At 34.5% G+C, this 12,866-nt stretch overlaps 1 protein-coding gene across 1 annotated transcript; it reads left to right on the forward strand.

The window, feature by feature from the left end:
* The first annotated feature begins 671 nt into the window (after positions 1-671).
* LOC149771372 (rhodopsin-like) lies at positions 672-12,330 on the forward strand. Its single transcript, XM_089948542.1, has 4 exons — positions 672-828; positions 1,159-1,298; positions 8,143-8,248; positions 12,077-12,330. The coding sequence occupies exons 1-4, from the start codon at positions 672-674 to the stop codon at positions 12,328-12,330; spliced, it is 657 nt and encodes a 218-aa protein (XP_089804668.1).
* The last annotated feature ends 536 nt before the right edge of the window (positions 12,331-12,866 follow it).

Consider the following 12,866-nt stretch of genomic DNA (forward strand, 5'->3'; position numbering starts at 1 on the left):
ACTCTAAATGTCATCTGCTGGGTTTAGGCAAAAGACGGATTAAAACTGGTACAAATGTCACAATCAAACCTTCGAATGTCTGGAAATCACATTTCCGTCAATATGCGTGATCTTTGTTTCTTTCCATACCTTTATTAAAAGTATACACATAACGCAAAAAGGTATTAATGTCATGCTTTACCAACCTCTTGCCATAATTACGTTTCAAACTTTGAACAGTTTAGAGTTTTTAATAATACAGATTTAGCATATACGGTTTTATAAGAAGAATTAAACCGGATTACATGAAATGAAATATACGATTATAATTGAATTGATCTGATAACTGTATTTACCGTGTATTAGGTAATACCGCATTATAAAACGCAAGTGTAGGAAGATTCATTATCACCCATAGCTACCTGCGGAGAGATTCTACGATTGAATTGGACTTGTATAAACAAAATAGCTGTATAAAAACAATGCAATACGATCAATCAAACAAGCAATGAGTCCGTTGTATTTATCATGTCTGAAATGAAGCAGTGTTATAAGTATTCTTGCCGAACGAGAAAATATGCGGCGAAGCAACCAATGACAAAATGGGAGAGGAGGGTATAATATAGAGTGCCTGTGACGAGGAGGTATCATAGATTCTCGGAATGGAGTCACTCTGCAATAATTTTTCGACCATGAATATTACACTACCAGAAGATTCACAGCAGCTACTTTCTAATGAAGCGTTTACTAATATTGCTATTTTGCTGACTATAGTACCTGTTGTGGGATTCTTCGAAAATGCTGCGGTGATACTTGTGTTTTTCAAGAATCGTCACTTAAGAAAGCCTTGTAATGTATATATAACTGGCCTGGCCATTTGTGATATTTTACACTGTACCATCGGAATGCCAATGGTGACCATGTCAGGCTACGCAGGGAAATGGATTTTTCAGCAGGAAGGTTGTACTTATCATGGGTTTGTAACCACGTTTCTTGGAATTACATAAATAACTATTTTAACAGTCATTGCACTTAACCGATACACGACTATACGATTAAAATATATTTCAAAATTTAAATCTGACATAAAACGCTGTGTGCTAATTTTGTTGGCTTGTTACTGTCATGGATTTATCTGGGCCATTTTTCCTTTGGCGGGATGGAGTTCTTTTCAAATAGATGGCGCACACTTGTCATGTGGCATCAATTTCATAAGCAAAGCTCCACTTGACATTTCGTACTTGATTTGTCTTATATTCTTCGGCTACATTATTCCAGTTGTGTGCGTTACTGCTTGTTATTGTGGAATATACAACGTGGTAAGTACTTTCCATTGTAATGATTGAGACAGATCGTAATAATCTTTCTTTCACCCTTTCTCTTTGAACTTCATGTCATCATTTCTTGTGCGTGTTTTATCTTTTATAAGCATGAAAACTTGCTCATATGATTTATGAGTTGTCGTGAATTTGCTTTGTGTACTACACTGGATACAAACACAGCGCGGTTTAAATGCACATGAGGGACAGTAATCGAATGTTGAGTAATTATCGTGTTCAATAATCTTGATTATTAGAGAGGTAATGCTAATTTAGTGAAACGTTTTTGTTAGTGTGGCGAATGAAGTTTATATAAACCTTAACCTGCTGTTACCATGGTTCCTATCCGTGAATTGTAAAATACAAACAAAGCCAACTGTAAATTATTTTTAAAACAGGTCTTACGTAGATGAAAGGATTTCCATTTTGTCACAAGCAAGACTATTAAAACACTTTTTGACAAGCTGAATTAGAGAAAGCAGAACCTTTAGGTGTTATGCAATAACGTATGGAAACCAAAAGTGTAGATGCTATTAAGCCTTTTTCAGCAAACATATTAACAATTGTAAAAAGTGGGATCCCATGATACATAATGGCAAAGGTGGTCGGCATTTACAAAACTTCATATCGGAATAGAATTTTTGAAAAGATCATATGACAAGAAATGTGCCTTAATGACAACTTGCCATTTTACAGAGCAATATGGGCACATCCTCCTGAACACAACCCCAATAGAGAATACTTTGCCAGGTAACAATCAAACACAGGTGTTCTCCATGCGACCCGTGCAACGGTGTGAACAGACTCTCAAACTCAACAATGCCAATTTCGTCAAATAGTGGGACATATTCGACACTGTTTACATGATGTACATTTCAATTATTCTGCCATGTTCAGTTTCATGATTAATGAATGAGCGTTGTAAAAAACTTCAGAGAGATATTATAAACACTTTTTGATGTGAGTTGATAATCAAATGTATTGTGCTGCTGCTCGTTTTGCTGTTGAATAGGAGACCTTAATACTGGCAACGACCACTATTCTAATGTAGATAAGGATACAATAAATAAATAAATAAATAAATAAATAAATAAATTCATACATAAACTATGAAAAGGCCCAGAAGCAAAGAAATAGTTTTGGATATGAATACTAAGCAACAGCACTATGTATATATACCTTCAAGATGGTTTTGGGGCAAGTTATATCACACAATTGCATACATATATGCATCCATCCATCCATCCACAAATAAATACATACATACATACACAAATAAATGTTTTCGATTGCCGTCCTTTTTATTTTCATTTAAACAATGTCTACAGGAAGCAAATGCAACAAATCCATGACAGGAATGACTATTAAAGTAATCGAAATTCAGGAAAACCCGACTTTGACTTCTAATGGTACGTCTGTGTCGACAGCACGTGATAAAGAGGTTGTATACTGTTTGCAAGCAAACATGACGAGACGTTGCACAAAACATTCTGAGCCTTTATAATTGCGCCGTGATTGGCGCTTTAGTTCCTATCCCCAATTAGTTGAAATATTGCAGTTTATTGTCTGAAGAGTTTGACACAACATGTTGGAATTCAGTAGGAGGCTTAATTGTGTATGACTGTTGCTAGCTTTCAGTTGAATATTATTGTGTTCAATTACATGCCTCGATTTCTCGTTACCTTGATTCAGAATGTAATATGCAAACCGAAGTTTGACCTTTTCGGATCTATTTTGACTTTCTTTTTTAACCAATGTTTGAAAAGACATGAGTTTCCGGAAAACAAAGACACTTATCACATAAAACACACTTAACTTTAAGGTTATACACTGTCTATTGTGACTTATCTCATTGCAAGTTCATTGACGGTTTTTACAATTTCTCATTGCCATTTAAGAGTTATTTCAACTGAACATTATACCTAGGACCTGATCCAGCTTGAGGATAGATGCCCAAATTCCTTCCTTAATAGCTATGTATCTCGTATAGTTAGTTGAATATCATCTTTTATTGTCTTAGGTTTAATGCATTGAAATACACTGGCCATGTTCAGCAACAATGTTCGTATTGATGAACATATTTCGTGACCAGTCAACGTCTTCATGGAGTGATCAAATTTCCTGTTGGGAATTCTGGTCTTAATTTAAGTAAAGGCAAAGAGCCAAAAAAAAAAAAAAAAAAAAAAAGAACAAGCACGTTTTGTAAAATTCAACAAATAATTTAATTATTTGGAATACAAAAGGAAAACTTAAAAAAGAACTTTCAGCTTTGTGAATTAAATTTCGATTAGTCATGAATGTTCCATAATACGTACGAAAGTATAAAGCATTCCGGATGAGTTCTAGTGGTATTTCGAATAAATTATAGTGGCGATCCTACTGAATGTCAATGTCGAATATAGGGATGTGCCAGTGGTCTTGAATGTGCTAATGTGACAACAGTCTAGATGTATCACAGTGATATAATCCAAAATTTCCTTGAAAGAAAGCATACTAATTCCAAGAAAGGAATTGTTTTCAAACGCCATAGAGCACAGTGTAATTCTAGAAAAAAATGTTAATGAATAAGTAAACTAAACCTTATCAAACGAAAACATCCAAAGAATTGATTCTCATTGCAAAATATTAATAAAGAATAAGGAATGAGAACATTTAAAAATACCAGACTTAATATATAACTGGAAAAACATTGCAATATCTTTTACAGTTTGTTAAGGTAACAAAATTGAAGTTAATTTTCTGGCTATTATTTGTTAAAAAAACGGTTTAAATATTACGTTGGTTCATTGAAGGGAACTTATTTTATGCTCAGCTTAATTCCCATTCAGTGAATCCGGTGATACAGGTGATTATTATTAGGCCCTCTTTTGTGGTTTAAAAAAATATTTATTGCTCTGATCTACTACACAACATTTATTTCGGTGTTTTTCGCCGGAAGTTTGAACCGCTATGGTGGCCTAGTGGTTAGAGCGTCTGCCTTGGATGCGGGAGGTCGTGGGTTTGATCCTAGGCTGAGTCATAACAAAGACTTACAAATATGGTACTCGGAGATGCTTCGCTTTGCGCTCAGCATTAAGTGGTTAGTGTTAGGACTGGTCGGCCTGGTGACTAGGCGGGACATAATGCTATGTCTGAGACTGCGACATGATACCAGTGCTAGACATCATTATAATCTGCCACACTGCAGACATCGTAGCGATATGACTGAATGTTGTTAAAGCTACGTTAAAATTCCAAATCTCTCTCTCTCTATCTCTCTCTCTCTCACACACACATACACACACACACACACACACACACACACACACACACACCGGACACCGGAATGTTAAAGCTGTTAATGTACCAGGTGTGTATGTTAGGATTAGAAAAGAAAGATCTAAATGAATCAAACGCTTGCCAATTGGAGCCGTGGGTTCCAGCTCGATGGTTGTTTATAATAATTTATTCTAAACAGGTTGAATCGGGAAGCGGATAGAAAAGAGGAGATTCTTTGGTTTAGTTTACAAAAGGACAGCAAACCCAAATAACATAATGGCCAGATATTATCTCAATTGTTATTGTGTGTGTTCATCGCGATCATCCGATCCAATGTTACTATGCTAGGGGTCCGTCCATGGGGTCTAGGTTTAAGAGGTGATTACTATTTCTGGAAGGGTGTATTTGTTCTTGTTTCATGCTGCAATCATCTAAGGTCAGCGACAGAAACAAGGTTGAGACGCGTCACGATTTACCGACGATAACGACGTAGAGAAACTTCGGGTTGTTTATACGATTTCACATAATAATATTAAATTCTTCTGATAATCATAAAACGCATTTCACATCTTAATAGCCCAAATTCATATGGAACTGACCTTTTATTTGAAAGTAGGATCATATCCAAATAACTTAAGCGGGATGGACTGGCTACTGAGAACATACCTACTTGTCTAACTTATCAGTAACAAAATCGGTTTTTCAGCTGGCAAGAAAAATACGATTGGGCAAAAACAGTTTATGCAATACGCGTAGCAATATAATGAATATTTCTCAACCTCTCACCTATGAGTACAATGAATGTGACCCTCCCTGATTAATCCCGACTCTATAAAAAAATACAACTTACGGAAATATAAATAAGTACCATCTTTGCAAATGGACCAACTTAAAGGTGATATCCTGACTTTGTACCAAATGTTTATGTACGGGTTTGTTGGGTTACAGAGAGGAGTTTATTGCTACAGCCACTCATGACGTGATGAAAAACCTTGAACTATACGTCACTCACCTTGAGAATAGTCTCTACAATGTGAATACGATACATTAGTCATCGCAATCGGCAAGAGTTTTCTCTGATGGTAAGTTCACATATGTTAATGTGTTGACGTGAAAGAACGGGCATGTGATATGGATCGCTACAAAGGCGTTCAAGATCATCTTGCTTCCTAACAAACGTTCGAAGTTGTTTGTGTGAATGAACAACATTTGCCACTTGACCGAATGTATCACTATCATTACATTAGACTTGTCACTTCTTTTAGTTGCAATCTGTGTTTATTCCACTCGGGTGGGCCTCTACCATGTTTTCTTTCTTTTTTTGTGTAGCAGTGTAGTGCACCTGATATAGTATAATCTAACCAAGTCGTTAGAAAAAGATAAAAAATATTTCAGAGTATCACATTCGTTCTATGCGCAAAGGGCTGTAAGTCAGTTTTGGAACATTTGTTATGTTGAAACCTACTATATTCTATGATGTATAGAGCTTAACCAAGTATTCTCATCTATTCACGGTGCAGTATCTAAAGATGTTCAAAATCTAATTAAGGTTTTGCTTGAAAACCAATCTCTTGATATTATGCTTGATATTCTGCGCTGCTTTTAATTGATAATAAATCAAATAGCCCTATTGGAGAACCAGATGTTCCACTGGTATATGCTGTTTGAGAGAAAAACAGTTCTTCAGACAGGATGTCCACTCATGGCAGCGTCATGATACTGATATAAAATGAAAAGGTACCCCATGCAGTCTGCGCATTTGTGGCCGAATTAATGGTTCATTTCACAAAGGTCAAGTACGCACTACATACAAGGAAAATAATAAGATATCTTCCCGTTCAAACATGCGGCAGAGATTCGAAGACTTTTTGGTATAACATGGGTCCGAAATCAGCCAATCAGCATTTTATACTCAGATTGAGGACTTTGTCTCATAGTGACAGAAACATCGGCTTAACAATTATGTCACATGATTTGTTTGTGTAGGTGGTTCTTCGGAATATGAAATGTTAGTGACGAAGAGAAGAATCAGTTTTATGTATTCATCCAGTCTGGGTTTTTTTGTGTGTGAAGATTTAAGATCTATTCGTTACAAACAAGGATTACGAGTTACAAAGGAGGGAAGAAGCTGAAGACATGAACTTGACTGATACCAATGTTTGGCATTAACAGCTAAATAGAAACAGAATTTCAATTAACAGAGAAACCGTTATAAAAGGTTGTTTGCATTTTAGTTTTGTAGCATTTACACTGATGCATCTTTTCGTTATATATTTTATTATAAATTTTTGAAATGAATATTTTTGTTGTACCTTGCTTGCTGGTATCTTTTAAACGTTCTGATTAACATAAATACAAATTAAAACTGACAACGCCTTAGGTGTATTTGCATGTATTTCTGTGAATATGCATTTGTTAATGCTCCTATCAACACCCTCAGCCCATCTGGCTATTGATTGTCGTTTAATGGAGGTATGTGTGTATTATTGAAAAATATTATTTCCCTTACTGATGCTTTTTGTTTATAGTGACGCTTGCTTATTTATTAACAAGAATGTGTGTTTGTTTGATTGCTTGTTTCTAGGAATGTAGTTTGCTGGTGAAAACGAATGTGCTAGTTTCTTTAATCGTTTTTAGAGATTCAGTTTTCGAAAAATAAATGATGGCTGCCAACCATAATGATGGACCTAATGTGATTATATCAAACAGTCAAGAGACTGCTAATAATGACAATACACTACACGTAGTGGAGTTCAAAACATAGATTTCTGTACAGATACTCCTTCATTAGATTACTATTCCTCCTAATGCAAATGTTGGTGCATACTATTACTCAAACCAGTCATGTCATCTGTTCCAGAGAATGTATTGCATTTGAATTTAGATTTCCCTGATTTGTGGTAATCACAGGAATATTTAACAGAATCTCGAACACAGGTACCATTTTCAGATGATTGTTTAACGTAGGACACAACTTAGAGGTATATATATATTTCTAAACACACTTTTCTAACACAAAAAGAGGAAATGGTGAAGTAAAGATACAAACAATGTGCAAAACGTCCGTACCTCCAAGTAATGCAAAACACAGCATGGCACTAACCAATATTAGAATTAATACGGCAGCACAAGATTAGCAGTGACTAGCATAACGAAAGGATTAGAACAGTCATAACTGAGGAGGTAATGTTCATCTTTTTTGTTGTGTTTTAAATGAACGTTCCATTCCATGGAGACCCAGAAGTTTGACCTTTATTCGACCTCAGCGTGCACATGTTGAAATTGTAGATGGAATTGAATTTTATTATCATCTTATGTAGGGCGGTTTATATTTTGAGAGGTTACCATTCCAAATCACCTCTAGGCAGTTCACAATTAGTAAACTATAGTATTAGCCCTTTGAGAGAATAGAATCTGACCATGTTATATGTCATCAAGCAGAATCAGAGACATTCTATCAAGCTTTCACCCTAACGTATTTGAGAAGGTCGATAATTAAGCATTGCCATAATTATCATCTAATTTAGAAACAATTCTTATCTTTATTAATGGAATAGTTTTGATGTACTTGTCTTTTCTTCTATAGATGCGGAAGAAAGCTAGAAGTAAGGACTTTCGTCATATAAATACCCCAACAGAAAAGATGTTCTCTTTAGAGATATCGGTTGCAATCACCGTATTATTGATGACAGGTAAGCACATTTGAACAATGTTTTCAAAGAATGCATTTTGTTTAAACTTAATGGTGGATGTAATGGGTAAGGGATAATCGTTAGGATGTTATGGATAACATGTTTCCTGCGTGTGAGAATAGCTAGATCGGATATATATCGTTCTCTTTGTTCCAGTTGGATATCATAAAGTATAGTCGTTCATGATTGTTGAGAAGGGCACAATCGTGTATGTTTTCTTACAGAACAAATATTGATATCAAAATGCACTTTCAAAACAAGATGACTCGTTAATATGTTAAAGAAAAAATAGTAATATGCTTCCGTTTTTGTTTCATTAAGGCACGTAGCTAATCATTTTGGCACGTTGAAAAAGACACACACAAAAAAACCAACAAAACAAATGGGTCTAAAGTTGTACTGCACTTTATACACGTTTTATTTCCGAATGCATGACATCAAGGGGATTTTACTTTTCGCAGATTGTTTCAAAATTTCTAGCAGACCCATCAGCGTAAGGTGTCTGCATTTTCAAGGACGAAAGAATGTATAAAGTCCGGATATATAATGCACCATCAATGATTAACATATTAAATGGGTCAAAACGCACCATAATAATTAGTTTTTATTTTTGCTTAATTCATGAGCATAATTGGTTCGGTTATCTCTGTATTTTTAAAAGAGACATTTATACTACTCTACGGAATTAATATCTCCGAAGTGGAGCAGTCTTTCCCATTTACATAATCTGCCTGACGGGAACATTATTGGTAGAGGACTTATGTTGAACGCAGGAGACTCATTGATAAGGACGTTTTGACCAAATGTATCAAACATTTTGAAAGATACACATGGAAAAGAAACTAATTTCTAGGTGATTCGAAGAATATCACCAAAATGAGTCTCTTGCAAAATGTATTTATTAACGTAAATTCAACTTGTATTACTAATATCCCATCAGAAATTGTCTTACAGCCGTATAATAATAATGTCCATATAATATATAGACATGACTTTATAATTCCAGTTCCTTATTGAAACAAGTAGATTCGTATTTGTAGACACCAAATACAGGTATCCTGGCAAACACGTAAATAAAAGCAGGACTAATAATACAATATCAAAGTACAAAGTTATAACACACACATGTTTATTTTTTATGTGCACACGTGAATTGGAAAATGTGCTTGGAAATATGTAATAATGTATTACTGGATAGATGGGTTACATTTCAATTTTGCCATAATGCAGCAAAAGACATTCGACTTAAATAGACAAATAAATGGAAAGTGTATCTCCAGCTAAGACTTAATTTAATTAAACTGATAACAGCACAAATGATACAAATACTGGATGAACGTTGTAATAAGTAAGTGTAATAACGGTGGAAAACATAAAAATATGTACAAAATTAACAATATATATTGGTGCTAACAAATCATCATACGATATCAAAGGAAGTGCTTTTATGGATATGGAAATATTAGATGTTAAAAGTATAGATGCTATTGGTTGATGTGAAACAGTGTTCTCTGCCATTTTATAACTATTTAATAACCGCTAAAAGAGCAGCACACGATGGTGTAACCCATTCATGTTTAAAACTTCTGATATGGATATGGTTTTAATAACAAGAACGTTACACTTGCTACCCAAAATGATTGTTCAGAATATACTTTAACTTGACGTACATTGAAAATGGCAATGACAGCAACACTAATATTATTAAACATATTTTTATGTATCACATTCTCAACGTTCGTTTCTAATGTATATTACTCTTGCTTCTGATTTGTGTTGCAGCGGAGATAATATTTATTGTCTGTGCATTGAATAAAAGTAAGATCTCTCCACCAATGAGAGCTTCAATGCATTTTAATACATGTACATTGAAAGTACTTCCTTTTCTTGTTGGGATAACATGGACCACAGTAAGTAATGGAAGTTAACGTTTTCATAGGACTGGAAGGTGTGCGATCATTGGTAATGTATTTCTATTTCACTACAATACCATTATCCATACACATACAACAAGCAGCTAATAACTTATTAAGGCATGTTATCGTTTATTTCAATACAGAAAATAACAAAAAAAAAAGTAATAAAAAAATGTTAGCAATATCAATTTCATAAACTAATTTGTTTCCATTGCATTTAATTTTAAATTAGCACATATCAACACGCATATATTTGTTCCCCGAAAGCTTAAAAATTGTATAAGCAGTTCTTTTTAACACATTAGTGTGATTAGATTCTGCACCATGGATTAAGAGCATTCCTAGTAAGTCATAATTTAAATATCTTTAGATATGTCTGTATAGATAATGTTATATATGAACCATCTCTGAAAATTCGATTAATCGTTTCCCGAAAGTTTGTTTTCGATTACGGTCAAGAGAATATAGTAATCGACCATGTGATCTTACAGTTACTATGCACCTGTGCAGAAGTACGTCTCCCGTTTTTTAAAAAGTAATTATATATATATATATATATATATATATATATATATATATATATATATTATCTTTTAACTGATTAAAATTCAAATCAAATAAAATTATATCGATTTTCAAATATGATATTTCTTCTTCTTTAAAGGTTAGAAAGGATGATGAGATAATGGGTTTTATAAAACGAAACTTAATTGAGCAAAATTATATTTTAGGTTGCTTTTATATCATGTCGTTTCATGCAATTTTAGCCCGTGAAAATTAATCCTGATTATGCCGCCTAGTTTGCGCACTCGCTGTCTGAGGATCTAACAGATGAATTTGAAATTCAATTATATGTGCTCAGTTATTGAAATAATGTTGACTCTTGTCAAAAAGAAGCTACTGAAAGTGTGGCTGGCAAAGATAAATGATACACCAATGTGCTTCTTTTCATGTGTTCTTTGTGTGCGAATCCAATCTGTAAATATTCATTCTACTATTTAATCCGGATGTTTCCCCAAAATATGGGATACAGCAAACCTTGTAAGACATTCAAACATTGCGTGTAACAGTCCGGTTCTCAATGTTTTGGCTTTTGACTAGTAATTGTGTTCGACGGTGAGCATCTGTCAAATCATTTGACTCCACAAGACTTTGCTTTATCGGCACATTTCTGTGTCTACAGTGTCTCTAAACGTTTGAGCTATACGGAATGATGGAACTGGTTTGCTAGAAAATATCGTCATAAGCAGCTGATACCGTTGAATGATTTATCAGTGATTTTGGATGATGAGTCCTAGCGTAAGGATGAATGTTATTATTTCAACGTCTGATTCCTTGTAGTTTCTAAATTCAGCTATTGCTATTCCATGTTTTTGTTAAATATTCCATGTGGTTTTTAACGTCTTTGTGTTTTATTCTCTTTGTTATGTGCAGGCTTAGTTCATTGCCTATCTCATTTAAAGACAGAGACCTTCCGGTTGCAGAGCCTTAAGTGGCAGCGAGCCGATAAAGTTTGCAAACACGTGATGAAGCTTCGTACTCTGAAGGTCCGAAAATAAACTGTTGCCAACGTAAAATAGTATACTGGAGTGGAAGAATCCATAATGATTTATATATAACATACCATTAGCTAAAGCATACTATCATATATCAACTAATTTCATGGCTATTTTCCGTTTTATGGGATAATAGGTCGATCAAACGACTCTGATTATTTGGTTGTTCTATTGATTGCTGTAAAATTGCATTTTTACTTTTACATATTGATGTTTTGTGTCTCCCCAGAATTGTCTTTGAATACATGAAGTAGTGTTATTGAATATGAAACGTGCTACATAAATAAAACCCAACATGGAAATATAGCTATCTTGTTACCATATGCATTCATAAAAATATGTTTCCTCATTTCCAGGTTTCTTCCTACTATCTTGGACCCCATACGCCATTGTTTCCATCGTGACAGTACTGATAAATCCTAACTCAATAACTACTCTCGGTAAATCACTGCCGGGAATTTTAGCGAAATGCTCAGTCATTTGGAACCCTATCGTCTATGTGATACGAAATAGTGAATTTAGAGAGTCCCTCATTTCGGTGCTGTTCAGGATATTATGCCATAAAAAAGTTACAACCCATCAATCGCCTCGAATTCAAACAGAACTTTAGGTGATACTGGTGTGAGTAATTTATAAGGCAGCGTCGAAAGCATTCCATCAGAACCGTTAACAATCAATGCATATTTAACATGATGTGTCCAGGAAAAAATAGTGTTTCACAAAGACGCTTCAGAACCAGTCATGTTGCTATTGGTGAGAATAATTAGGTCTCGGAGGAGGAAGTGTATGTTGAAGGGAAATATCTGACATAAGAGACAAGAATTCCCTTCGTTACAACAGCCGCTGACGCAATTAACTCACCTCAGTTTAACTGGCCTAGCTTGTATCACTGCTTTCAATATAATTATATATACAGTAGCAAGGTTAGCGAATTCGAAAATAATTTTAGACAGGTAGAACAGGATTAACAATGTATGATTAGACAAGCTGATGTTCATGATTTAAAAATATTTTCCCCAACGGTAACATATGTTATATTACGGGCTAAAATCATTAACTCTGATGCTGTCATACAAACATAACACGTTCTTGTTGCCTATTTTTAATCTTTTCATTCACATCACGGGGATGACTTTACTTCATAAG

Source organism: Sinohyriopsis cumingii, unplaced genomic scaffold (assembly GCF_028554795.1).
Source record: "Sinohyriopsis cumingii isolate HCF-2022 unplaced genomic scaffold, ASM2855479v2 utg001918l, whole genome shotgun sequence".
NCBI classification, from domain to species: Eukaryota; Metazoa; Mollusca; class Bivalvia; order Unionida; family Unionidae; genus Sinohyriopsis; species Sinohyriopsis cumingii.

Excerpts from the sequence above, each read along its gene's own strand:
- LOC149771372 (XM_089948542.1), top strand. The coding sequence starts at position 672 with ATGAATATTACACTACCAGAAGATTCACAGCAGCTACTTTCTAATGAA. Across the intron at positions 1,299-8,142 it reads ATTGTGGAATATACAACGTG|ATGCGGAAGAAAGCTAGAAG; the intron begins GTAAGTACTTTC and ends TTTCTTCTATAG. Across the intron at positions 8,249-12,076 it reads CACCGTATTATTGATGACAG|GTTTCTTCCTACTATCTTGG; the intron begins GTAAGCACATTT and ends CCTCATTTCCAG.